This window comes from Sceloporus undulatus, chromosome 2, assembly GCF_019175285.1.
Source record: "Sceloporus undulatus isolate JIND9_A2432 ecotype Alabama chromosome 2, SceUnd_v1.1, whole genome shotgun sequence".
NCBI lineage: Eukaryota > Metazoa > Chordata > Lepidosauria > Squamata > Phrynosomatidae > Sceloporus > Sceloporus undulatus.
In genome coordinates this window covers 23,012,853-23,040,600 of record NC_056523.1, presented here as the reverse complement: position 1 = coordinate 23,040,600, position 27,748 = coordinate 23,012,853, and the positions used below count along the sequence as shown (strand labels likewise).

The following is a 27,748-nucleotide window of genomic DNA, read 5'->3' as shown; positions in this document are numbered from 1 at the left end:
TTGAATTCTACCCTAATGCTTTTTAATTGCTGCTTCAAAACCAAGCTATCCTGAAACACTTTGCATTACAACAGGGGTAGCTGCTCCTGATGCTGCTTCTGGTTAATGTGAAGACTGCAGCTAAACTCAGAAGGGACAGGGAAAAGGAGATAGTGGCAGATAACCCCACTACCATTGCAAATAAAGACGTCTTGGCTTTTTGACCCTGTGAGCACTGAGTCTACTGCTGTTGTGTTGGTGGTGGTGTGCCTTCAAGTCATTTCTTATTTATGACAACTCTACCATGGAGTTTTCTAGGGCTGGATAATCCTGACCTGGCAACTCTAACCCAAAATTTTGTTGTTGATGTGGTGTGCCTTCAAGCCATTTCTGACTTATGGTGCCCCAAGGTGAATATGTCATGGAGTTTTCTTGGCAAGATTTGTTCAGAGAAGGCTTGCCATTGCCTTCCCTTGAGGCTGAGAGCATGTGATTTGCCAAACTATACAGAATCTTTAGTGCACAGGGCTAGAGAATGGCACCACGGGAAGGGCAGAAAGGATAAGCTGATTCAGAAAGAGAAGGGACACAGAATGGTAGTCAAGAGGCTTTAATCCTAGTTGTCCCATCCAATCATTCTCTGAGCTGTTCTACAGGCCAAAGGCCATCTGCTCAACAAATGGCAGCTTGCTGTCTCAAGAATCTGCCCGGAAAACAAGCCCTTGCCTGCTTCCTAAGTGAATTTGATTTTCCTGGGCAAAAAGACAAAGGTGGTTCAAAGACGGGGGTGATGGTGAAGGAACCTTTGAAGTGGCATTGCTACTGCCCTGGCTGGCTCTCCCTGCTCACATGAAATGAGCACAGGCATGCTGCCAGCTGCTGCTGTTGCATGTTTTATTCACAGGGCCGCGGGGCTGCACTTTCCTTTCAAGAGAGCAGAGATAAAGTAGGGCATGCACCCTGCAGTGGGAATAGTTGCTCTCCCCATCTGCTCAGCCGGCTTGAAGCAACTGAACTTCACAGCCTGGGCTACTGCTTCTGTTGTGGGTTTATCTACTCTACCCACTGCCAAAAAAGACTTGGGCAAGGATTCCAGGACTGGAGAACTGCTGGATGGATTGAGATAGTCTGATTGTAGTCCTTTCATTTGCCTACCAGGGAAAACATTTGTCCCAGACTTGGGCTGGAAGAGAAGGATCCAGTAGTACTGTACTTAGCTGCCATCACCAAGTTATTTTTGAGTGGATAGAATATTTGCATATCCTCCAACATTTCACATATGAAAATACGCCAAGCAATACCAGAATGTGGTCATCAGAGTTATTAAAGAGGGAAAAGAAACACTACCTAGGAGAGGCTGCAGCAGTTTGCTTTTGCCTCAGTTTACTGGGAAGGCCAAGATTCCACTCCCACCTTTCCTCTCTCCTACTCTCAATTAACTGGGTACAAGCTACTTTTGAACTTTAAACTCAATTTGTAGTAACTGAAGCAAGATGAGAACAAAGTAGGAAGTATGAGGAGAAAACAACTGGCATATTTTAAAAGCAGCTGAAAAAGTAAAACAACAGAAAATTAACCAGAACTGTGCCTGGACAAGATAGCTGTGGCCCTAAAAGTTGTTGATTGAGAGAAAAGTACCTAGGATCTCCCTATATGAGTCGGCCCAGGCTCTGAGGAGATTATCAGATGAGGGTGGGCGGGGAGGGGGAGCCGGAAGTAAAAGGCATACCCCCGGCAAAGTTGCACAATTGCACTGAAGATTTTCAGGCACATTGCGCTTATCCAGTGCTTAACCCATGAAGATCCAGGAATGCTCCAGCAGCATACCATTCATGGGGAAGTCCTGGAAATGGTTTGTTGCAGGAACATTCCTGGATCTTTATGGATTAAGACCTGGATATGTGCGACATCATCTGAAAATCTTCAGCGCAATCGCACAACTTTGCCATGAGTATGCCTTTTTCTTTCCTGATTTTCTCCCATCTGATAAATTCTTGAGATCAGAGAAGGTCCTTCTGTCCCATCACCATCACCATTGCAAACATTGTTGCTAGAGACATGAGAAGACCTTCTTGATGGCTGCTCCCAGGCTCTGGAATTCCCTTCACAGAGAGGCCAGAATGGTCCCTTTTTGTTGTCCGTCTGTCGGCAGGCTAAGACATTTTTATTGAGACAGGCTTTTAAAACAGAAAATCTTTAAAGAAGAGGCTAGGTGTTGTACTGTTTTAATTGTACTGTTTTAAAGTATTTTTATCTTTTTAAAACTACACTTTATTCTTTTATGGAGTGATGTGTTTTAATATTGTAATATTTCAATTCTATTTTAATGCTCACTTTTGTATTTTTTAAAACTATATTGTTCTTAAAAATTGTAAGCTGCTTCAAGTTCCAATTTTGCAGAAAAAGTGGTGTGTGTTTGTTTGCATTGGTTCCTGTACTGTATAGGTAAGAAATTGTTACTGCCAGGTATAGACAATCTATCAAATGGCCCCTTGAAGAGATCAATCTAGGCTTTTGGTAATAGTTATCCAGCTTTTCCATCTAAATGCTCAGGTAGGAAGAAAAAAAATAAGGTGACAGAAGAAAGAAAGAAGAGGTGGCAGAAAAAGAGGGGAAAGAGTTGCTGGGGGGAATGGTGGCACAAAAAGAGAAAAATGATTATGATGGAGAGGTTGGGGTGAAGGAAGAAGAGGTAGAGAAAAGCAGGTTGCCTTATTTTTGGCAAGCAACCTATGAAGATTACCTGCCTAGGAATCCTTCCCTCTACAGAAAAAAGGGTCAAAGTCCCCAATCTGATGTTTAAATGCATGCACATAGTGAATAAGATGACTTTAAAGATAATGCCTGTTCTAATTTGTAACTAGAGTGGGCAGAGCCTCTTGATCAGGTTTTTTTTGGGGGGGGGGCATAGTTTGAAGAAGCTACAATTCTACATGATGGTCCAGCATCAATGACAAAATAAAATAGACAGAAGAGATCTTGGGACCAAGGATGGTTTATTATCAATAAACAGAGTTAGACGGCACCATATTTAGCAGATTTGATCTCAAGGAAATACTGCCTCAGAGCCAGCTTCCTTCTGGCCCTTGCCCCTGGCCAGAGCTGCTTTATGGAGTCATCCTTTTGAGCCTCTGGGTGGGTGTTTATGCTTTTTGTGCTGGTGTCTCAGCCTGTATGAGGCATGGAGTTCATCTCCTGCCCACCTCCCCATAGAGATGTCCTCTTCTTTCCTCTTGCCCCAATCTATTCAGTTCCAAATGAGAGAGTGGAAACAGCCCATATTGCTCAATTTGTAAGAGTCCATCCCACTCCCAACTGGGGCAAAAATAATCTGATTTGAGTCAGGCTGCACAGAGGATAGTGCTACTGTGGACTAGCAGAAATGGGCTTGATGTCCCGGGTCTTCATATAGGAGAGGAGCTGCTCAGGGATTTCGGCTAAGACATCCTTTGCCAAGCGTGCCATACTTAACACGTGGTTCCCTGAATGATCCACATAGTCCCGGAATGGCACAAACTGCAACAAGAGAGAAGATAACAGGGCAGACAATGGAAACATCAGTGTTTGCCCTAATGGATTAGTGTTAAGGCATTTTAAGATTTTGGTTTGATATTGTTAAATGCTACCCAAAAAATTAACAACATTCATTTGCTAATTAATACAATAATAGAATCATTAGATTGCAATCTTAGATTGTTACATTTTTTAAAAATACCATTTAGAATTACTAAAACTGGCCACTAAAGAATTAAAGTAATGAGAAGTGGTAATTATTACTCCAAAATCACACTGCAGAGTATTTGGTGATTACAATAATGGTTATTGAAGATTTTAATGAATTATAGGTAACAAAATAATTTTAATGAATTATCTCCAGGCTTTGGGGTGAAGGTAATCAATCCATTGCAATGTCAGTGATTTCATCTCCGAGAGAAATGTGCAGAGAAAAAGCCCACCTTTGCCAGTTCAGTCCATTTGGGCAAAATTACTATAGCTGAATCTCTACTGTGCAAATTATGGCTGGCAGGCAACCTGTTAGGGATTTATGCAGATGTAAGTCCACCTTATGCCTGCATATGACTTCTTCTTCTTCTGGCAGTTGTAGAGGATGGCATCCTTTCCCATTCTCTGCAAAACCCTCCCAGGACTCACCGTTTTACTGTGATGGTCTAACATGGCTATTCAGAGGCCAGAGGAGAATGGGGAAGGAGAACTGGAGAAGCATCTGGCTACATCCTCATATTTAGACACTAAACAATTACACCATCTGCTGAGATCTCCAGAGGACCACAGCAGATATGCCATCAATTTGCATCTGGCTAAGGGACCACAGCCAGATGCTTCTATGAGTCTGCTCCTCCTCCCCCCATCAGCCAATTCATGACCATGGGTGGACAGTGAATCTGAAAGAAGAGTTTGAGAAGAAAGATGCATGCCTGCAGAACAATTACTCTATGATGTGCCACATAGGATCTTAGCCCATATCTCCTGCCTTAGACATATGCTATTGTTGAGGTCAAGCCCATCTAAAGTACTGCACATCTTTTCAGTCATCTTTTTTTTTGTTTTGCTGTACTCATTGGTGATAAAAGTAAAAATCAAGCTGGATCTCTGCTAGATCTCACCTCCTCTGAAAGTTAATATAGGATTTGCAGGTTGGCATTCCTTTCCATCCTCTACCATGATCATAGAATCATAGAGTTAGAAGAGACACCTAAGTTTATCGCACAGCGTTCTCAGCCCGGCCCAGCAGGAAAAGGAAACGAATGGGGGACGGATGTGTGCGGTAAAATCCGTCCCCCACTCGTTCCGCACTCGGCCTTCCGTTCCGTTCTCAGAACGCACGGAAGGAACGCAGTGCGATAAAGTTCAACAAGAAGAGCCATCCAGTCCAACTCTCTGCCATGCAAGAAGACACAATCAAAACACCTCCATCACAGATGGCCATCCAGCCTCTGTTTAAAGGCCTCCAATGCAGGAGACTCCACCACTCTCTGAGGGAGTGTGTTCCACTGTCGAACAGCCCTTACTGTCAGGAAGTTCCTCCTAATGTTGAGCTGGAATCTCTTTTCCTGTAGTTTGCATTCATTAATCTGGAGCAGCAGAAAACAAGCTTGCTCCATCCTTGATATGACACCCCTTCAAATACTTAAACAGGGCTATCATATGGCCTCTTAACTGTCTCTTGCCCAGGCTAAACATACCTAGCTCCCTAAATTGCTCCTCATAAGGCATGTTTTCCAGAACCTTCACCATTTTGGTGGCCCTCCTCTGGACATGCTCCAGCTTGTCAACATTCTTTTTCAATTGTGGTACCCAGAACTGGAGACAGTTTTCCAGGTGACGCCTGACCAAAGCAGAATAGAGTGGCACTATTACTTCTACTGATGCAGCCTAGAATTGCAAAGCTCTCCCAGGTCAGTAAAGATTAGAACAAATGCAAACTCTTCCAGGCTCTGTTGCTTTATCTTCACTGTTTTATCCTCATGGCATGTATGGACAAATATTTGGCTGGCTGGGTGGAGGGGATGGTAAATTTTTACACATGGGTAACAAATCAGAATTTTACTGGAAGAAATAAATCCCTTCTTATCTCTTCAGGCTGGTAAAAAGAAGTATGGAAGCATTTGCTCTGTGCACTCATACAGTCTCTGTGATATAGACTGAGGATGTCCATTTCTGAACTGATGCTTCTGGGTCATGCAGAGAATTTTGGAAAGTTGTAACTTTGGAGTATAACTCTCAGAATAATGCTGGCAGCATTTCCATTGGGGATTCTGGGACTAATAGTTGAAAAAAGAACTCTTCTACTTCTGTTTCTATTTTCTATTTCTATACCAAAAACTGTCTTGTGGCAAGACACATAAACCCCCATTCTGTTATTTTAGTAAATGTTTGCAAGGCAAGTCAAGTTGAGAAGAAATTTTGGGAATCACTCCCACTATTACTCATAACCAAGGGCTGGATAAGTACTAGAGGGCCCCTTTTAATGGGCCAGAGCAGATGGGCAGCAAAAAACAGCTTGATCCTGCGTTCTCCAGAAGTGGGTTGAAACTTTGCTGTCCACAGTGTCTGAACTGAAGGTGGGATGAATACTGATGTGCAGTGTGCACAGTACAGTGTCAAGCTGTGGGGTTATTTTTTGTTGTTGTTGCCTACCCATCATGCATGTGCACCGTTGCATGAATACACTGCCTGCAACCTCTAAGTACCTCCCTTGTCCCTCCCAGATGCTGTCTCATTGGATGACTGCACCCTTGATCGGCCACACAGTCACAGGGCATATATATGCCCCTTTCACCCATGCCCTCCTGTTTGACTATATGGTTTGCGTATGTTGTAATTACGTCCATTGGAGGTGTCATGATTTCAGTTTTTTGCTTTGCTGCAGCCCACACTGGTCCTAGGCTGTTTATATAAAGGGGCAAAGGTGTGTATTTTCTGTGTTAAGCTGGAGTATCCTGGCTTCTTTTTGCTCTATTTTTTAGCCCTGGAGCAGAGCTTCTTTCTGGTTTCCACCAACTTTCATGGTATGCATTGTATAGATGCCCTGCTATCAAAGCACTGGAAGCTGCTTTATTTTGCCCATGTATTTTGGCCCAACATCACAATCCCTGCAAAGTGCTTGATAATAAACAGTGATAATGGATGCTCATGAGATGGCTTGCATTCCTTGAAACAGCCATTAGGGCTAAAGTGAAACAGATTGGAAAGTTCTCCCCAAAGTGTTACCTGTACAATGTCTCTTTCAGCATAGCGCCCCCTAGAGGAGACCCGCACTTCATCTCCATCCAGCTCTTCCATAGCTGAGGATGATACAATAAAATATATATGAACGTATGCAACCCTTATTTAAATATATAGGAAACAACTTCACTAGTTTCCGTGGGCACCTCAGCGGGCAGTGAGAGGACCAAGTGTCAGTTTCACAGCACAGCTCTTGAACAGCAATACAGTCACACTGCTGCCTTGTGCGTTGGCTCACTGATTAGCCAAATGAGAGAGCTACCTGCCTTGTTATTATGGCCCCTGAGGGGTTTCCCAAAGCATCAAACCCATTGATCTTGTTCTTCAGACTTAGTTCCTTGCTGGCCCATAACATGTCTGTGTAAGGACAACACTTACCTCCAAACTCAGCAGGGCCTACTCCTACAATGATGATGGACATAGGCAGAGAAGAGGCCTGTGGGGAGAATGTTACTGTCTCAGATGTGGCTCACAAAATGCCAAGTTTTCTACATAAATTTCTCTTCTTGTCAGAATCTACTTTCCTAAAGGGCCATACAAAGTAGAGCAGCACATGCCACCTCCTAAATGAAGGTACATACATTAAGTCTGGTCAAACTATTTCTGGCAACTGAGGCCAAAAATCCCTCAAGCATTTCTCCCTGTCATTGGCAGTAAAATCACAGCAATAGTTAAGAAGCTGCAGCTCTTTCATGAGACCCCAGTTTAGCTGTCAAAGGGTGTACAGCACCTGGCAGGTGTTGGAAGCAAAGGCATCAACGCTTGCCTAGAGAGGGAACTCTAGAGACCATGCCTGCCCTTTCGTTTCACCTGTTTCCTTCTTTGATCTATGTATTCAAGCCTTTTGCTTCCTTCCTGCCTGCAGAGGTCATGTCTCCCTTCTTCCAAAAGTTAGTTAGTCCTTTGTCTGGCGAGGGACACTAGCCTTATACAGTGTACTGGATGCTAGCCAACACATGAAAGTCAGTCTTTTGGGCTCTTCTATTTAAGTTTAGGTAATCTGCTGTTGTATGTCTCCTTTCCTATCCCAGATGGACTTCCTGAAATAATAAATGTATGTTGTTTTTTTTTACCTTATAAGTGTATTTTCTCCTGTTTCTACCACAAGCTCATGTTGCACTGGCTTCACTGCACTCTACTTGATACAAAATATTTCTTCATACAGTCCCCCAAGCCCCTTCTAACATGCCATGATTTGGACAGGAACATTTTCAACTGACAACAAGACTATGTGTGTGCATGTCCACCTTGTTTTGAAGCTGATGAGAGCTCTTGGAAATGCAAATTGCTTTGAAAACAAGACACGTATACTTTGTTTTTGAAAAGCAATTCTTATTTCTAAGAGGTTTTCCTGAGTTACAGTTAATTTTTTTGTGGCCCAGAACCTGATGGAATAGATACAATGCGGGCCTCACTCCTACCCTATACTAGGAGGAAGGTCCAACTCACGCTGACAATTGCTTCCTTGGTTTGCAGCATGTCAGAGATGACTCCGTCCGTGATGATGAGAAGAACGTAATACTGGGACCCATCAGTAACCTGGGCAGCCAAACTGGGAAAGAGAGAGAGCAAAAATAAAAACCACAGTAGGAAATAGGAAGCTGCTTGAGAATGACCTGGTCTTTCTTGGTCAGTCTTATCACCACTGACTAGCAGCTGTTTTCCAAGCAGAACTGGATTTCAGGTTCTAGCAGCAGATTCCAGGAATTGAACTTGGAAACTTCAGCATTCATGGCACATGAGTCTACCTTCATGTCTGCTTCTTCCCAGCTTTTCACTGTTCCTTTGATCTGTTTCCCTCAAGCCCCTTGGCACACACAGTGATGTCAGTCACAGAATTAAAAGAGCAGCCTTGCTAATATTTGGGGCAGGGAAAGAGAATGTGTGGTCCTCCAGATCTTATTGGACTGTAGTTCTCATCAGGTCTAGCCAGTATAGCCAATGATGAGGGCTGATGGGTGCTGCGCCTATTTTCCCTTCCCTAGTGGAGTCAGTTCTTTCACTTTTTCTACTGCTGTGCTCCCTGTTTCACATGCTGCTATAACTTCTTCCTGGATGTAGAAACTGCCCTTGGTGTTCCTGAAGAAATGCCAATGATTAAGCCACACTGAGCAATTCTGAAGATAAACATTGTTTTGCCCAGGTATAGTTATACTACTGCTGGCTCTTTGCAAGTCCTGGCTCAGAGCTGTTCTGATCACAGTCCAATGCCATGAGCTTCTGAGAGGCAGGGCAGAAGAAAGATTATCTCTAGACAGACTCTTTTCCTACTCTTCACTTACCGGGCAACCTGGTTGATGACAGGTGCAAAATTGGTGGGTCCATATAACTGCACAGTACGCAAGCTTTGGAAATATGATTCTAGCACCCCCTCAATGCCCTCACAGTTGGGGTTGTCTGGGTTGTTGTTCTGTGGAGAGAAGGATGCAGTTAAGTGAACACAAGAGGATGAGTTTGTGTGACTCTTCCCTAAATGCTTAGGAGATAAATACTTGAACATCTCCAGAAGTATGAGGAAACAATGCCCTGCTGTGTTGACAATGCAGCACAAGCAATAGGTTGGGTTTAAGTGTGGAATTTCTATGCTTTATTCACTCACTTCCTACAAGACATCTACAGGATACCACCATTGTCGTTTTGTATTCCCTGTTGTCTTTTGGGAGAATGAATGAGTCATGCAATCACCACAGAAATTCCTGTTTATTTAAACTAGATATGCTTTTGAATTTTTTAAAGATGGGGTGTTGTCATAGTTGATATCAGAAATGTTCAGTTATGTTCATTATGAACTTGAAATCATAAAGTTTTATTCCCCTATTTTCTTTAAAGAAAATCGGTGTTTTGATTACTGTCAAAATGTTTTTGGCCACACACACAAACATTCCTAATCCACTATAAGAGCCAATGTGGCATGGTTTAAGCATTGGACCATGACTCTGGGAGACCAGGTTTCAAATCCCCTCTCAGCCATGGAAATCTACTGGGTGACCTTGGGTAAATCGTGCTCTCTCACCCTCTCTGAACAAATCTTGCCACAAAAACTCCATGTTAGGTTTTCCTAGGCAAGGTTTTCTTAGGCAAGGAATACTCAGAGGCAGTTTAGCTGTTTCCTCCCTCTGAAATAGCCCATAACACCTAGAATTTGTTCAAGGTGTTCCATCCAAGTCTTACCCAGGGGTGACCCCACTTAGCTTCCAAAATTAGACAGGATCTGGTATTTACCCATTATTTAATATGCACTACAGTACTTTTTCCATGATAGGTTCACCTATTAGTCAGAAATGATTTGAGGGCACACAGCAACAATACTATACCATCACATCACCATAACACTATACAGTCGCCCCTCCAAGTCCACAGTCTTGAAATGTGCGGACTTGGGAATCTGTGGAAGGGCGACCACTATTCATCTTAATGGGGTGCATGCCTGCAGCACACACCTCTCATGCACGTGCCCCATTCAAGCCTATGGGCTTGAATACGTGTAAGATTTCAAACTCACAGAGGGGTCTGGAATGGATCCACCGCGAGTTCAAAGGAGCAACTGTACATATTTAAATGGTTTTTTTTTCTAATGACAACATAGTACTAGAGCTGTAATTCATTTAAAACATAAAGTTGAAAAAGTACTGTAGTGCATATTAAATAATGGGTAAATACCAGATTCTGTCTAATTTTGGAAGCTAAGTGGGCTCACCCCTGGGTAAGACTTGGATGGAACATCTTGAACAAATTCTAGGTGCTATGGGCTATTTCAGAGGGAGGAAACAGCCAAACTACCTCCGAGTATTCCTTGCCTAAGAAAATCCTATGAAATTCATGGGATTGCCATAGGTTGACGTGCAACTTGAAAGCACATACACACACAAAAAGGCAGCACAATAGAGTAGTTTGAGTGCTAGACTAGGAGTCTAGGAGATCAGCCACGGAAACTCACTGTGTGATCTTAGGCAAGTCACACTATCACACTCTTGCTGCCTAAGAGGAAGGCAATGGCAATGCACCTCCTCTGAGAAAATCTTGTGAAGAAAATCCTAAGATATAGTTGCCACAAACTGCAGCTGTCTTGAAGCCACATAACAAAAAAGTGATAAAAGAAATGGTGCCATAAAAGACATGCTGTCATAATATGGCACTTACTATCTCAAAAGTTACAGTAAATGTGCACCAATCTTAAATCACCCTACCTACAGAAACTGACATACACTATTGTAGACAGAACACAGTAGGATGTATGCAGAGAAAATGCACAATATTTCTGAAACTCATTGTCATTCCAGTTGTAAGTGAAAACGGAGGAGAAATGACTGGGCAGCACTAGAAGCCACCTCTGTAAAGGCACCAAGAGCTGCAAAGTCTTTGGCAGGAGCTCGGAAATTTAGTATGATGTGTGGCAACTAAAGTAGCAAATTGCAGCTATTGTGCATCTTTTCTTACTTTGCCAGTTCCATTAAATGCTACTGTTAAAAAGAGCAATCGGCTGTTATACTGTTCTGCTTTTGTTATGACATTCTGTGAATGACTGAAGTGATTGAACAACTTTGACTTGACTTGATTGCTTCCAGAGCCAGGCCCTGCCATTCAAATATTGTAAGAGAAAAGTAGAACCTGCAATCAAATGTGAAGTCGAAGGCTTTTATGGCTGGCATCCATCGTTTTTGTGTGTGTGTGTAAAAAACTTCAATCAAATGTTGCAATGTAAGGTGGCCCCATTCAGCTGTCCATTTGAAGATATTCCATCCCTCCTCTCAATATTTCAGTTTTGTCCCAAGTCACTTAGAAATCTTTGGCTATTCAGCATATCCAATCCACAATAGTCGACCCCTGCCCCATCTGAATATATTCCCCAGAACTTGGAAAAGTTCCCTTTTCTGATTACCACTTCCAGAATCACCGGGCATATGTCCAGTAGCTGTAACAATCTTGATAGGTGCTGACTGGTGATCCTAGGAGCTACAGTTCAAAATAGTAAATAGTAATTTTCCCCAGCTCTCGTTCCCACTATGATTTAAAGCGAATCGCCGATCAGTTTATAGGTCCATCGTTCCCATTTGAAACCGATTCTGATCCTACTTTGATCGATTTCTGCCATGATAAAGTGAGGCAAACGCAACAAGCCCTAGTTTTTCCAGATACTAGTTTCTTAGCAGTTCTTTTGAAAAGAATACAGTGGACCCTTGTTATACGCTGGGGTTTGGTTCCAAGATCCCCCATGTATAACAAAATCCGTGTATGCTCAAGTCCCATTAAGTATAATGACATAGCAAAATGGCGTCCCTTATAAAAATGGAAAAGCAAGGTAAATTTATACTTTTTTGGCATATTTTCAAACCGTGTATGCTTGAATCTGTGTATAAAAAATCAGTGTATAAGAAGGGCTGACTGTAGATGCCTAAGCGTGTTCAACAAGTGGGAATGACAGATCTAAATCGCATCATTCTGGAGGGGAGGGACTAATCCCTCCTCAGATTTTGGTAGATCAAGCATCCTCCCCTCCCAGCGCTGCTTTTGTGCTTGTGGTGTGACCTCTGGATGTATGATTTTTAAAAAAAAATAAAATTGATAGAAGATTCAATTAATGGATTTTGCAGCTACTTGTAATCAGTGAAGTAAGTAATTGCAAAATCAATTAAATGAATCTTCTATCAATTTTGAAAAAATAAAATTGATAGATTTGATTCATTGGTTTTGCAACTGCTTGCCTCATTGATTGCAAGTAGTTGCAAAACCACTGAATCACATCTTCCATCAATTTTTTTTTAATATAATAGTTCCCAAGCCGGGCTGCCACTTCTGTCACTGATGATGCACAGATGACTGACATGCATTTTCAACCAGTGCAAACTAGTGGGGACAACAATCATGTCAAAAAAGAAGCGGCTACAAGGGGATAATGAAAATACCCAGTTTCATAGTGGGAACAACGGACCTTTTGGAATCAATTACCAACATGGAGCGAAGGCGAATCAGAAATCAGTTTAAAGTGTAAGTGGGAATGAGCTCTAAAAATTATTGGGGTTTTTTCCCCTGTACTATTCTTTGGGGTTTTGCACAATCTTGCCCAGTTGTTGCTGTTGTTGTGTGCCTTCAAGTCAACCCTGACTTACGGCGACCTCAAGGCAAACCTACCATGAGGTTTTCTTGGCAAGATTTATTCCGAAGAGGTTTGCCATTGCCATTGCCATTCCCTGAAGCTGAGAGCATGCGATTTGTCCAAGGTCACCCAGTGATTTCATGAACCCTGCTCTCCAAAGTCCAACACTCAAACCATAATAATAATAATAATAATAATAATAATAATAATAATAATAATAATAATAATAATAATATATTTATATCTGGCCTCTCCCTTCTGAGATCTAGGCGGGTAACAACAGTCCAATAAAACAGATATACAGACAATAATAAAATTCCCTTAATTCCCTTAACCCTCCCTCTTTCTGCTAAAAATACACATAAATATCAAGATACAATACAATATCCCCAGTACAGTGTACTTAGTTACAAATTTTGTAACTAAGGATCGACACAGGTCGAATTATTCCAAAAGACCATCAGGAAAGGCAGTGAAAGAGTGAATGGATCAATTTGGTTAATTCAGCTGGAGGTTAGCCTGGAAAGGACCGCCGGAAGAGATCCGTCTTTATCACCTTTTTAAACATCTCCAAAGATGTAATATGGCAGATCTCTTACAGCAGGTCATTCCATATTTTAGGAGTGGCAGCTGAAAAGGTCCTCTGGGAAGTCACCACCAGCCTGGTTTTCTTTGGCTGGAGTAAGTTCTTCCCAGCGGACATGAGTATGCGGGAAGGATTGTATGGGAGGAGGCGTTCCCTCAAGTATGCTGGACCCACGCCATGTATTATTATGTAGAGTTTTATAGGTAATAACCAACATCATGCTGGCTCTCATCTTCCCCAGTACCTCTCTCCTATATAAGAAAGTTTCCATTAATTAATCTAGAATCCTCTCTCAGAGAATGGGTTCACTGTTAGTATACAAGATGATCTGGTTATTACTTCTTACTGTTATGTTCTTTCTAGTCGGCTCTCTGGATCTTATCACATGGGGAAATTGGGCAAAATTGGAGGTTTAAACAGCGATTTTCCCATGCAAAACTTGATATCACAATTAAGATTTTCACATAACATCGCTATTAAACAGGCAATAAACAGCAACGAATCATTCATGAGGAAATCCCAAAAATGATTTGTTGCTGTTTATTGCCTGTTTAATAGTGATGTGTGTGAAAGTCTTAATTGCAATATCATGTTTTGCACAGGATAATCGCTTGGAACTTGGGACGAAACCCCTGATTTCCCTCCGATTTTGCCTGTATGATAAGGTCCTTACTGATGGTTGCTGTTGTTGTTATTATTATTATTTGTATCCTGCTCTTTTCCCAGGACTTAAACTCAGAGCAGCTTCACAATATTAAAAGAACCATACAATATCCTCTCCTAGCATTTTCAAGGCAAGTTTTATTCAACATTAGTTTGCCATTGCCTTCATCTAAATCTGAGAGGGAATGACATGCCCAAGGTCATCCTTTGTGTTTCCATGGTTGAGGGGGATTTGAACTCTAGTCTCCCACAATCCTAGTCCCACACTTAAACCAATACAGCACACCAGGTCTTGGATTTTCCAAAAAATTCCACAAAAACCAAATCCATGAGGACATTAAGGATCTGCCTCATAATAAGCCAGCACAACAACCCCTCTGTCCTGGTACTCTCCATCTGAGTGGCGAGATCTCTCCCTACAGATCTCTCATTTCACAGTCATGGAAGATGCCAAGGAGTGAACCAGGAAGCATACATATAAAAGGGAGGGACCTTGCCCTGACACTCCGCCCAACTCAGAGTGAACTCCAACCTACCAAAGGGAACTGGTGGGACACCTTTCCATCTGGTGGGACTTTGGCGCCAAAGCCGTAGGCAGGGAAAAGCTTATCGCTGTCATAATCCTGGATGATTTCACCAACAGCCTTCAGCGCCATGGCATAGGAGCTGAGTTGATATGGGCTCATGTAATGGAGGGAGGTGGGCTGTGAAGGAATTCCTGTGTGAAAAGGCATTCTGTCAGGCTCTAAAATTCCTTGCACACCCCAGCCATTTAATTCTGGGGTGTCCCACAAGTGATGCATGCACAATATAGGGAAACCGTGATGGCATAGAATCATAGAGTTGGAAGAGACCACAAACGCCATCTTTCTCCTCACTTTAGCTTGGCTGTACCTCCCCTTCCCTCCTCTGGGATGTAACCATCGTGGGTCTTCCCACTCCCTTCTCTCATTATCTTCCTCCCCTCCTTCATAGTTGCTCTTTCATCCACACCCAGTGGGTTGCAGCCTCCAGTTTCTTTTCCCAAAGCTTAATTCTCCTCCTCTTTGATCCCACTCCTCATCCCCAGTGACAAAGAACATCTTATAAGGCACTTTGGAAATAGGTGCAGTACCCAAACCAGGTCTCCCGAAGGAGGAGGGTGGCTAAAGATCTTACCCTGTGACCATAGGATCTTGGCAGCTTGGCTTCCAGCAGCTAGGCTGCCACTATCCCCATAGTGACTCAGGGGTGTTTTGCACTTACCATTGGAAGCTGTGAAATCAATGGCAACTGTGAAATTCAGCTGGGTCCTAAGGGTGAGATGGAGAAGACAGAAACAGAAGCTGCCATTCATATGAATCTCCTAAACTGTCTTCAGTTCTTTCCCCAGCCTCACCAGCACTTCTGCTCTGTCTCTGGTCAGTTGTCTCAAAGCAGAACAGCCCCATCCTTAAGATCTCTACCTGTCCTCAGGTGTGTAAAACCTTTATGCTCCACACACTATTTTGTTCTGCCCATTCCTGCCTCTGCCACTCTCCTTACAACCTCTTTCTGGGGCAATGCTTCAGGAGCAGTGAAGGCAGGAATAGGATTGTTGGCCCCTGACCTCTGGCACCTGAGTGACCTGGGTGGCATCCAGGTTTTTTGAGTGACGTACCCGCCTCGGATATAATCAACAAAGGTGAATTCTGACTCCACCGTGAAAGAAAGAAGAGTGACCTATAAAGAAGAGAAAGAGATTGGGAAGGGGAGAGAAGGCAGCACTACAACTATTACTTTAGCTGTAGTTCCAATGCTTGAAAGTAATTCTTTTTTATTGATCTACCTATTAAAAATACATCTATCCTGCCCTATATCAAAAGATCTCAAGGTGGCTTAGAGGTAAAACAAATATGAACAGGTTAAAACAATTTAAAAACAACAAATAATAATTTAGATAGATTAAAATATATTTAAAATATTAACAAATTAAAGCAGTTTAAAAACCTTATGTGTAATATTTGAAATAAATTTGAAATAAATTTGAAATAAATCAGTGAGGCCCATTGGTTTTAAGAAAGAGCCATGTTTCTATTCAGTGATTACTTTAATTGTACTTCCAAGGCTCCAAAGTAGTTAGTTGCCTTAATAGTTGCATTTAAAGTAGCTTTCTGGAAATAACTCTTTGTGTTCCTTTTTTGAAAGCCATCTGAATGCTACAAGCCATTAGTCTGTGATACAAAACAGACATTCCTTCCACAAAACAACATCATTATCCCCTCAACATCCACAACAGAACATAAGTAGCTGCCTGAGGAATCACTAAAACCATGTTATTTTAGGTGTAGATGAGAGTAACAGTGGCACCACAAGAGGAATAAAGTTGTTCCATTTCAATTTACAACTGTAAAGTAATGCCTGAGGACTGAAAAAAAAGAGGAACTAATTGAAATAAATAAAAAATAATTAACTAGCTACTGCCAAGCTTTGTACAAGACAGGAGAGGATAGGTGACATGGCCACATGCGTGGAGAGGCAGCTTTCCATTTTGGAGCAGCTTCATAGAAGTGAAGCAGAGGCTCAAAGACATTCTGAAAAGCAGTGTTAATATTATTAACGGTTAGGGAAACAAGTAATTCCACTGCAAGAGCAAAAAATTACAAGACAGCTTGGGAGAAAAGCTATACTGCACTGTAGAGAATAGGCTACCTCACCATCATATGGTAAGCCTCAGATGACTGATCCCTAAGCGTTCTATTTCTAGTGATGGGGAGAAGGAGTAGGAGAAAAGAAACACACTTACAGTGCCCGAGTTAATGTATTTCTTTTTCTTGCATTTCTTCCTAGGATTTGAAACCTGGTGTTGGAGCAGAAGAATAACAGATGAGTCTTCTCTATCCCTGAGTCCAATGTTGCCATTTTGTATCACAACAGCATCTACCCAAACTGATATGGCTTCCATTGTGTGGACCCTATTTTCTCATCCCGGCTGGGAAGATTGTGGGAAAGACAGAAAGAGAGAGGCAAATCCAACTCCATATCCAAAGGCAGGTTTGCCTTAAAAAAAAAAAAGGCAACCTGTGGACTAATGTGGAAGCAACCATTAGGTGAAACAAGGCTTAGAAAAATTAAATTTTTTGGACTACAATTCCTAAAAACCACCCCCTCTCCACCCCCCCAACTGAATATCTTTCTGGGAGGTTCTGGAAATTGCAGTTCAAAAGGGAACCTTTCCATGTTCAAAAGTTTACCTAAGGTTTAACATAGGAGTTTATCATATGAACGAGCTTGGGAGTTTATCCCAGAAAAAGCAGGTAATTACGCGTAACGATTTGACACAATGTCTCACAAAACCCGCCATTAAAGCTGTCACAGAGAATCATTAATGCACATCCTTTTACTTTGGGAATTTCAGCAACAATGCATTTTCGATACCACTTTATTTGCACATTTGCATGTGATAATCATTCGCGCAATTATTGCCATTTCTGCTTCATTTGCATAATGCTTTAAATGTGTTTTAATCTCTTTTTAATGTTTAAATCAGCCCCAGTGTGATAAGCTAGCAGAGAAAATTGGGGGGGGGGGAGTTACATCTGTACTGCAGAATTAATGCAGTTTCACACCATGTTAATTGCCATAGCTCCATCCTATGGACCCTTGAGATTTTGTAGTTTGTTGTGCCACCAGAGCTTCCTGACAGGGAAGGCTAAACATCTCATGAAACTACAAATCCTAGAATTTCATTGCACTGAGTCATGGCAGCATCAAACTGCATTATTTCTGCAGTGCAGTTGCAGCCATGGATGTTGCTAATCATCTGTTATGCCTCAGGGTGTGTGCTCAGATTTATTCTTTTGTAAAGATTTAATCTTTTGTGGGTCTGTCAAATATATCAGCCATGTACAGAAGCAATACTGTACAGCTGGGGCTCTCCCCACACTTTCAGCAGCTTGTAAGTGACAAAGTTATCTCAGCTTTGCCCTCTTCTGTATTAGTATTTATTACATTTGTATCCCACATCTTCTCCAATGAGCTCTGGATGGTGAATGCATGTTTCCTTCTTTCCACTTTTATTCTCACAACAACTCTGTGAGACAGTGACTGGACCAAAGGTCTCCTAATGAATTTCATGACTCTTTGGTGACTTGAACCTGGATCTTCAATGTCTATATTCAATACTCTTTACTGCTATGTCACATTGGCTCTCAGTATCTCTGATTCCTACTTCTGGGACTGAATTCTCCAAAATGCACCAAGAATGACATTAGAAAGCATCCACTTCAGTGACATGTTTGTAAGAAAGTCCTGTTCAGTGGAAGAAAAACAAATCGCTTTGCAAGGAGAAGTTCAGAGTGGCCACAGTCAAGATGATTGTTTATTTTCCTCTGTTAGATGTTTGTGATGCTGGGGTTTTATTAAATTGTGAGCTCAAACTGTGTAATATCACCCAAAGTGGTCATAACAATTTATTGAAACAGAACCACACAAGATAGGTTACCTGGCTTGCCCTAAATACTGTACAAAATAGCAGGGGAAACGAAATACGGTGACTCTTGTAATTCTGTCACCCAATAAACAACAGCCAGGGAGCAATGGCTGAGTTGCCAACAAACTACCAAACAAACTCAAGCAAAAATCCAACCCAGCCCATGCTCTTAGGAACATCTCTTATCCCAAGTCTGATATTTCCCATCTTTTGAGAGTTTGGAAGCCACCCATCTATCTATTGCTTTGAATTTAATCTAGCTACAGGTTGCTAGTGGTTTCTGGAAGATGTAGTCCAAGAAATATGATTTTCAAGGTTTGTTTTGTGAGTGTGCGCACGCCTTTGCATTGCCTGTCAGCTTGTGGTGACCCCATGAATTTCAGGCAAGGAATAGAATCATGGAATCATAGAGTTGGAAGAGACCACAAGGGCCATCCAGTCCAACCTCCTGCCATGCAGGAACTCACAATCAAAGCACTCCCAAGAATACTCAGAGGTGATTTTGCCAGTTCCTTCCTCTGAAATATAGCCTATAGCACCTGCTGTTCCTTGGTGGTCTCTTGTTCAATAACTAACTGGATCTGGTGCTTTAAGGGGGTTTTGGGCCAGTATCTTTTATTTTCTGCAACTAAACAGATCTCACACAGAATCACTTCCCCCAGCTCCATCCTGCTTTCTGATCATTTTCAAATGGAAACACTAAAAGGGAAGGTGGGAAACTTGTAACCATTCAGATGTTGTAGGTTTATAATTCTCATCAATTCCTGATAGCTTTGTCAGTGGTGAGGGATGATGGGATTAAGAATTTATTGATTCCTGGAGTGCTACAGATTCCCCATATCTGTGCTAGAAGGACTGAATCTGGGATCATACAGATGTAAGATGTGTGCTTTGTCACTCAACTGTGGTCCTGCCTGTGCCTTTAAGATCTTTGATAAACAGAAATCAGCAAGCATGGAATTAAAGATTATCACTCACTAATTGCTGAGCATCAAATTGCTGTCAAATGGACATCAAAAGGGAGCAGCTCAAATGCTGTCAAGTGTGACTGAAGTAGATAGAAAAGGACAAGGACCTTTATTTATTTATTAAATCTCATTTAGTACTGGAAGCTACATCCCAACTCTTTTGAGAAAAAGGCTTATAAAAGTTAAAGCCCTTGCATTATTATTTGGCATCTTTCCAGACCCATGAAGTAGGTTGATTGTATGTATAAGAAGTATGTAGTAAACTCAGTAGCTTGATATATTCTGTGTTTCAGTTGGGAAGAACTTACCTCATAGACTGTAAACTGGCTCTGGGCACGAGAGAGCTCCCTGTAGCTTGTGGCAAACTCTCCAATGAAATCATGGCTGCAGGACAAAAGCGAAAGAAGCAAAGTAGCTGATCAGTAATGGCACACTCAAAGATCTCTTTCACACATCACAGTTATAGCAGTTTGATACCACTTTAATTTCCATGGCTGCATGCAATGAAGTCCTGGGATTTGTAGTTTGGTGAGGCACAGTGGCCTTTTGGCAAAGAATTTTTTTTAGATATCTCACAAAGCTACAAACAGCTCACAAAACATCTCACCAAACCAAACTGTAACTGTGTAGTGTGAAAAAGACCAGAGAAAATTTAAACCACATTATAGCAGTTCAATCCCACTTCAACTGTCATTGCTCTGACTTGCAGGAATTATGGAATTTGTAGGTTGATAAGGTAAATACAATTATCTGGAAGATATCTCTCGTACTGTAATTTAGGAGAGCTCAACTACAAGTTGCATCGGATGGAACCATGACATTCAAAGAGGTATAAACCAGCAGAAATAGATTATCTTTCCTCCCAGCCTCAGTGTAGGCTGAAACTTTTAAAAACTTTTTTTAAACGGGTGTTATCGCACACTTCTGGGCCCAGTCTGGAGGCATCCCATGCCGATCTTGGCACCCCATACTCAATCTGTACTTCTCTGGTACTTTTTGAAAGAACGGGAAGTGCCAAAGAAGTACAGATCAAGTACAGGATGCCAAGATCGGTACAGGATGCCTCCAGACAGGGCACAGAAGTGTGCAATAACACCAATTTTTAGAAAGTTTTTAAGAGTTGCAGTCCACGCTGAGGCTGGGAGGAAAGGCAGTGCTAAAATCTCCATATACTGTACTAAATATGCCCTCATGATAGGGCTCAGTTAACCTAAGGAAAGATAGAAGCATGAGCTTTCAGTAGGAATAGTGCAAAAATTCAAGCATGCAACCTTTCCACAAACCCATTCCCGAACACACACTCTCCAGGGAATCCAAGCATCTTCACTTCATCATCTACTCCAATTCATCAAGCCCTTGGGCCTACAGTAGGATTGGAAAACACTTGGGGCCTTATTGCACTAGCCCTTGTGTTCCTAAAAACACTATTCAACCCCCATAACATTATCTCTGCCCCTTTGGTGTGTGTGCCCTCCCCAGAAATATATATAAAATGAAAACAGTTTTACATTTAAAAAGGTCTTTTTTGCTGTTGTGAGTGGGTGTGCTCCTGATCAGACCTCTTGTTAATTTTAGAGTTAACTGATCACCCAACCATTGGCAGGTGAAGCCAGCAGCTACTGATCTATCTGTCTGATCTATGCTCACTTTTATCTGCCAGCAATTAATAAGTTCAAAGTTAAGAAGAAATAGCAAGCAAGACAGAAAGGGTAATGAAAAAAAAAAGTTTCCTGACTAGTGTGTATGTGTGAGTGAGAGCAAATAAGAGAGAAAGGCTCTGAAACAGGGCTAGAAAAGAAGGTGAGGAGGACAGTGAGCCAGAAAAACCATGCTCAATGAGCACCCAAAATCACCATAAAAGTGCAACTGGACTTTCAAAAAAGAAATCATAGCAGAAAAGCAGCAGTAAAGGAGGTCATTAACACATTTTTGTCTTAATAAATATAAATACTTTTTAATAATAATAATAATAAATATTATTATTATTAAATACTTTTAAAATGATCTCTCACAACTTCACAAGTAGAAAACTATCCAAGCAGAGATTGGAATCTGCTCAGATAAAAAGCAGAGTTTGGAAATTTTACTTTTGGGAGATTACAACTCCTAGAATTATCAAACTACCTGGTCAGCATGACCACTGGCTCTGCTAGCTGAAGGTTTCGGGGAGTTATGGTCCAAAAATAAAATCCCCATGTTCTAAAACTCTTGTCTAAAGCTAAAAATGATTATATCTATGCTGTCCTAGTCCATCACATTCAGATAAATAGAAACAGAAACACAGAGGGAAAAATAAATTCAAATGGCTTCTCGCATCTACAGGTAGAATTAGCACTGAATTCTCTCCCATTTTGTACTGCATGCATTGATCCATCCCTTGTTAAAAAGAATCAAGCTGGGCTTAATACTGCACTTTTAAAAAATAAACTGCACAAGCTTTAATGCTCCAAGTGTTTTGATATGCAGTGTTTTCAAAGGAGTCTGAAGTTGGGAGAAGAAGAAGAAAATATTTCTGTAAAATAGCAGCGGAGTGTGCCCTAGGGAACTGTGTTGCTTCAGGGTAATGTTTCTCTTGTCTGGCTGTGGAGCACCAGTGGTCCTTACCTGAAGCGACCTGTTCATTTGCTCCATTTGTACAGTATTTCCCTGGCTGACTCTCAAATGTCTTGGGATGATGCTTCTGTTTGCAAATAATGTAGTGTGTACCCACTTCATTTACCCTGCATTCAATCTCCCAGGCTGGGGCAAATTTAGAACTTGGAAAAATTACTGTTGGACTAGATAACCTGTAATCCCCAGCCAAAACTAGCTATGTTGGCTGGAGTTTCTGGGACGTGTTATTAAAAACATTACTTTTTCAACCTCTGATCACTACCTTCCCTGTTTGTCCCAGCCTAAGTTTTAAAGCTAAATAACTCTATAATGGAGTTGATTTATTTGGTTCTTCTGTGTTTCAGTATGTGCCTTCAAGTTGCCTGTTGACAATCCCATGAATTTCATAGGGTTTTCTTAGACAAGGAACACTCAGAGGTGGTTTTGCCAGTTCCTTTCTCTGAAATACAGCCCACATCACCCAATATTAATTGGCAGCCTCCGTCCCAGTTCTAAACAGGACCGACCCTGCTTAGCTTCCAATATTGGACAGGATCTGTTGCCTTTAGCGTATTTAGGCCAGACTTACGTCTACTACTTCTGTTTATACTGATGTTGTTATTACCACTACTACAATCTTATGCATACTTACTTAGCAGTAAGCCCCATTGTTATGCAAACATGCATAAGATTGCCCTGTAAAATTCTCTATATTCAGACTGGTAGCCTGCTGTTTATATCAAAGCAGCTTAATGTAATGCTTTACATAAAAACTAACCAAACCCAGGGCAGTCCCAGGGCAACCTTTCAATTTGCCCACACATGTGAAAGCAAAGCTCCTAGAGCTGTTCCTTTTCTAGCAGATGGATGAAGCCTGTTCATTCTCCCCCTTGAGACAATCTTCTTCCCAGGAGACAGAGGGTATATAAGGTACAGCTGGGTGCCCTGGGGATGTACTCAGAGTGTCCCTGCCCTTTTTCTAGAATGTTCCTGATGTATAATATTTTAACTAGGCCTGCAAGTTTTCATATGTTGCTTAATTAACTAATTAACATAATCAACTAAAGCTTTAGTTAAGTGTTGTTGCTGTGTGCCTTCAAGTAATTCTGATTTATGCCAAACCTAAGGCGAACCTATCATGGGGTTTTCTTGGCAAGATTTGTTCAGAGGAGGTTTGCCATTGCCTTCCTCTGAATCTGAGACCATGAGACATGCCCAAGGTCACCCAGTGGGTTTTATGGCCAAGCTGTGAATCGAACCCTGGACCTTAAGAGTCATAATAAGATAACTCTCAAACCACTACTCTATGCTGGCTCTCAGTTACACTACTCTAAATAGTATCAATTCAGAATAAAGAGATGTGTGTAGAGATGTAGAATTTTGAAGCCATGGAAAAACACCCATTTCCATAAAAAATAATGATCTGATATTACAATGATCTGATAATGTATATTTTGTTGTTGTTGTTATATTTATTTATATCCCATCTTTCCCCCAGACTGGGACTCAAAAGCAGCTTTGTTGTCCTTATTTACCCTTAAGGGCCCAAACAGACAGGCCAAAATAAAGCTGCTTTGGGTCTCTTTGGAGGTATGCTGTTTAAATGCTGCATGAGTCCCCAGAAGCCATGCCAAAGCCGTGCTCCAGTCCTAAGGACTGGAGTGCAGCTTTGGTGAAGCTTTTGGCCTCTTAAGATGTGTGTGTCATTTAAACAGCATACCTCCAAAGAGACCCAAAGCAGCTTTATTTTGGCCTGTCTGTTTGGGCCCTAAGAGAGTTCTGAATGATGGTGATCCTATCATAGAGTTTCCTTAGCAACATTTATTAAGAGGGTTTTTTCCACTGCCTTTTTTCTGAGGCACTCTAAGTATTACTTGCCCAAGATAATCCAATGGTCTTCCATGGCTGAGAGCAATTTGAACCCTTGTCTTTCAGAGTCCTAATCCAACATTCAGACCAAAATCTTGTTGCCTAGTTTTTAGAAATAATTTTGAGGTCTGAACATTTTTAACATAACCCTCTTTTAGATGAAGTAATTTGATGTATTCAGGGAACTTTGTATTCATTTTATTCAAAATGAATATAAATCACCTTATTTCATTTTGTGGGTAGATTGCCTACATAGAACAAGTGGAAGTTCAATTTAGACAGAAGTTGTATTTTTTTTTCTCCACCCAAAGGTATATGGCTATTGCTTGGAGCTGAAGGAACATGCATGTGTGCCCATACATGCACATTTACATGCATGCACACAATTCCAGAAATCCTCATATGGTTCTTTTTTTCATGACTTGATAGCAAAAATGTTGAAAAATGACATGGCAATTGTAGGGGGAGGAACTGGATAACATTAATTGACACTGAAACTACTGGTGGGATTTAGCCATAGTTTAGCAAAAATCATTTTTTGGATGATACCACCAAGAATAATTTAGACAAGTTCCAGAATCCCTCATCTAGCATTGTCACTGGCCTTCCGGTTACTAGATTCTGAAATGTATAGTACAACTTTTCTAATCTTTTGCCCTTAGCAGCAGCAAACCGCAGATGTCTGTACTAAAGCACCCCAGGGTGGCACACAATGTGTCCCTATGTTCTAGATAAAAGAGACCTATCACCTCACCTGCCATCCCGGTCCCAGTCGTAGACATCAATTTTCACAGTCCTGGAACATTAGGTTAAAAAATAAAGTAAGTCAGAGAAAGTAACTTTCTTGAGCTTTTCCCCAATTTAGACTATTTAATTCCCCTGGCTGAAGAGAAGGAAGTACTGCAAGCTCAACAGAGTTTATGCCCATCAGTGTTCTGTGCACCTCTGCTCTGCTGCTTCAGAAGAACAGCAAGACCTTACTGATGCCCACGATGGTGGGTGGGTTAGAGGCATGACAGTGATAGTGATGTAATGGAGCCAGAGGCTGTAGAGTCTTTCCCATTCCCTCTGAGTTTAGCTGCAATCCTTACAGCAGCTCAGGCTGACTGGAGATGGATTTTCTCAGGAACATTGTATTGGTATGAACCACCCCAGTTGTAATGTAAAGTATTTCAAGATGGCATGGTTCCAGACAGGTGATTGAGACCTATTAGCTTTACAAGAGACATTGAAGGAGAGGATAACTAACTATTCAACACAGCTGCCTATATTTCATGGTTCCTCTTTAGGATTATGGGGTCAGTCATGAAGACTGCCTTCACTTTAAAATTTACCACTGATCAGAGGAAAGTCATCTTCCAAACTATCCTCATTGAGTCAATTAACCTGAAAGTTAAGTCAAGCCTGTGTGACAAAGGATGTCTTTTTCAAAATTTTGGACCTTCTCAAGTGCTTTGTCTACTGGGAGCATACGTGCAGCCTCTGTACCCAAACCCAAGGCATATCAGCACTTACCTGTCATAGTCTCCATTGCACAGGGCACGCACAGGGATTGAGAAGGGCTGCCATACTGGGTTCAGGTTGTTCTTCACGACCTCTGTCTTGTGACAAATGGTGAACCTGGAAACAGAGAGGGGTCATGGCAAAGGTTGCTGTACAAACTGAGAGAAAAAAAAGGAAATGCTGTTTGGTGTGGGCTGAGTGGAAGCACCACAAGGGACAGGAAGGTAAGTTGATGCTTAGGAGTAAGGTGTAGTGTAGAATTATCCTGTGCAGTGGTTACCAAACCTGTCTCCTCAGATTTGTACAGACTGCCACTTCCAGAAGTCTCAGCCCATATGGTTCATGGGCAGGAATTCTGGGAGCTACAGTACTTCAAAATTATGGGGAACCATAGCTGAGAACCCATGATTTAAAGCAGAGATCAGACTTCTGGATGTTGTTGAACTGAAATTCCCAGCATTCCTTATGCTGGATAGGGCTGATGAGATTTGTAGTCCAGCAACATCTGGAGGGCTACACAATCTCCACTCTTAATCTAACAGGTACAAAACAACATTTGTCTAACTGAAATGCAAACAAAGAGTGAAAATGGCTAGGTCTGCTGTTCATCCTCTCTCTTCCTTGAAAAGGGGGCGGGGGGGAAGGAGAGCAAAGTATTTTTAGTGGATCACTGCAAATGCTAAGTGAGAGAAAGGTTAAGAGAGGGATTCATCTTTTGTCCCCACATAGGGTCACCTTTGGGGAAAAGGTGACCCAGAAGGCTCTGTGGGCAAAATGCCATCAACCACCTATGAGCTAGATTAGACACACAGCCTTTAAATCTGCTATGAATCATGTAAGAGTAGAAGGGAGCATACCCGTCAACCACTGAGATGTCTTCTTGATACACATTTATTTGGACAGGCAAAATCTATACTCTAAGGCTGCCATTATGACCTCTAGGCACCATAGGGGCACTTTTGTCACATTTTTTAGCCCCCTGGGGGTATTTTAGATCCAAGAGAGGTCTTTTAAATGACTTCTGATCACTACCTGATGCTAACTCATGGGGGCCCAGCCCCCAAAACATGGGAGAAGCATGCCCATGTCCCCACAGTGCAGTAGGGGTTTAAAAAACAACAGTATTTTCCTGTGGTGCTCAGGGGTCCAGGTCTCCTAGGGATGTTTAATAAGGTCCCCATGTATTCATCCCTGCAATAAAAGCATGAGGAACTCGTGGTGTTTATGGTGATACAAATCCCCATCATCACATGAATGGAATTTCTTGGCCATTTCGCTATTTGTTGGGGAGGGATGGGGGGGAAGCTCTTTTAGCTGTAAAAGACAGACACAAACTGCAGACTTTGGTTAGAGAACTTAATTTATTCTGGCTTGGGTCTAGGCAAGCATTGTTTCTTGAAATTCATATGCACAACACAAAATGGCAACCAGTATCTCTGTAGATGCTGGAGAACAGTAACCTGTTAAAACATCAGAATTTTGTGTAACATAATGAACACATTATCCCATCTCAGAATAGATGTGTGTTTGTCTCTGTATCAAAATTGTGGCCTGTAAGTTATAGCCATGAAGCCTAACAGGGTTCTTCATCAACTCTCTCCAATCTCCTTTAAGCACGAGACACTAAAAAGAATTATCACAGAAATAAGACAAGCTCACTGATCCTTATGGAAGAAACGTCCTACAAAACTGTAAGGGTGTCTCTGAAAGACAGGAACTCAGTGGCATTATCAAGGTAGCCACATGGTATGGGAGCATGAGTATACAGATGTGCCTGGTTAACAGGATACTAGGGCCTCAAAAGGGGTATCTCTTGCGTACGTGCCATCCTCGTTGCTGCGGTAGAAAACAAGGAAGGGATCAGATTTGCCGAAGAAATCCTTCTTGTCGAGTTTGTTGGCACACAGCTGCATGGTGACAATGTCCTGTAACAGAAAGTCTGTATCAAACCAAAGCAAAGGTGTGGCAAAGACATCACCAAAAATCAGAGGTACAGTGGTGGGAAATTGGAGGCACTACTGAGAACAGGATTAGCTACTCTGAAATGTGTCTTTGAGGAGAAAGGTAGGATATAAATTTAAAAAGAAAAGTTTGCCAACTGTTTTTCTCTCACATTTCATGCCTTTCCCACTGAATTTATGTGGTCCCTTCCAACTCTGTGAATCAAGGAAGGGAATGAGAATGTGGATGGAATGATGTGTAATGATGTGCTTGGTATGTAGGCAAAATTAATGGCCAGAAAGTTCAGAACTCTGCAGAAGCTTGGATTCCAGTTTCATTTTGGTCAGATGGTTCCT

At 41.7% G+C, this 27,748-nt stretch overlaps 1 protein-coding gene across 4 annotated transcripts in view; it reads right to left on the bottom strand.

The window, feature by feature from the left end:
* Nucleotides 1-2,963: 2,963 nt before the first annotated feature.
* Nucleotides 2,964-27,748, bottom strand: part of CPNE9 (copine family member 9) — an 86,410-nt gene continuing 61,625 nt past the window's right edge. For 3 of the 4 annotated variants that reach the window (XM_042454770.1, XM_042454771.1, XM_042454772.1), the window contains 13 exons: nt 27,273-27,376; nt 25,464-25,568; nt 24,703-24,744; nt 19,796-19,871; nt 16,834-16,887; nt 15,709-15,770; nt 15,315-15,361; nt 14,606-14,787; nt 9,009-9,136; nt 8,176-8,278; nt 7,105-7,162; nt 6,712-6,785; nt 2,964-3,495 (listed from right to left, as the gene is read on the bottom strand). In XM_042454770.1, the coding sequence (XP_042310704.1) occupies nt 3,343-3,495; nt 6,712-6,785; nt 7,105-7,162; nt 8,176-8,278; nt 9,009-9,136; nt 14,606-14,787; nt 15,315-15,361; nt 15,709-15,770; nt 16,834-16,887; nt 19,796-19,871; nt 24,703-24,744; nt 25,464-25,568; nt 27,273-27,376 (1,188 nt within the window). In that variant the 3' untranslated portion in view covers nt 2,964-3,342. Of the gene's footprint in view, nt 3,496-6,711; nt 6,786-7,104; nt 7,163-8,175; nt 8,279-9,008; nt 9,137-14,605; nt 14,788-15,314; nt 15,362-15,708; nt 15,771-16,833; nt 16,888-19,795; nt 19,872-24,702; nt 24,745-25,463; nt 25,569-27,272; nt 27,377-27,748 lie in introns of those variants that run through there. The other variant, XM_042454774.1, reaches the window with a different exon arrangement.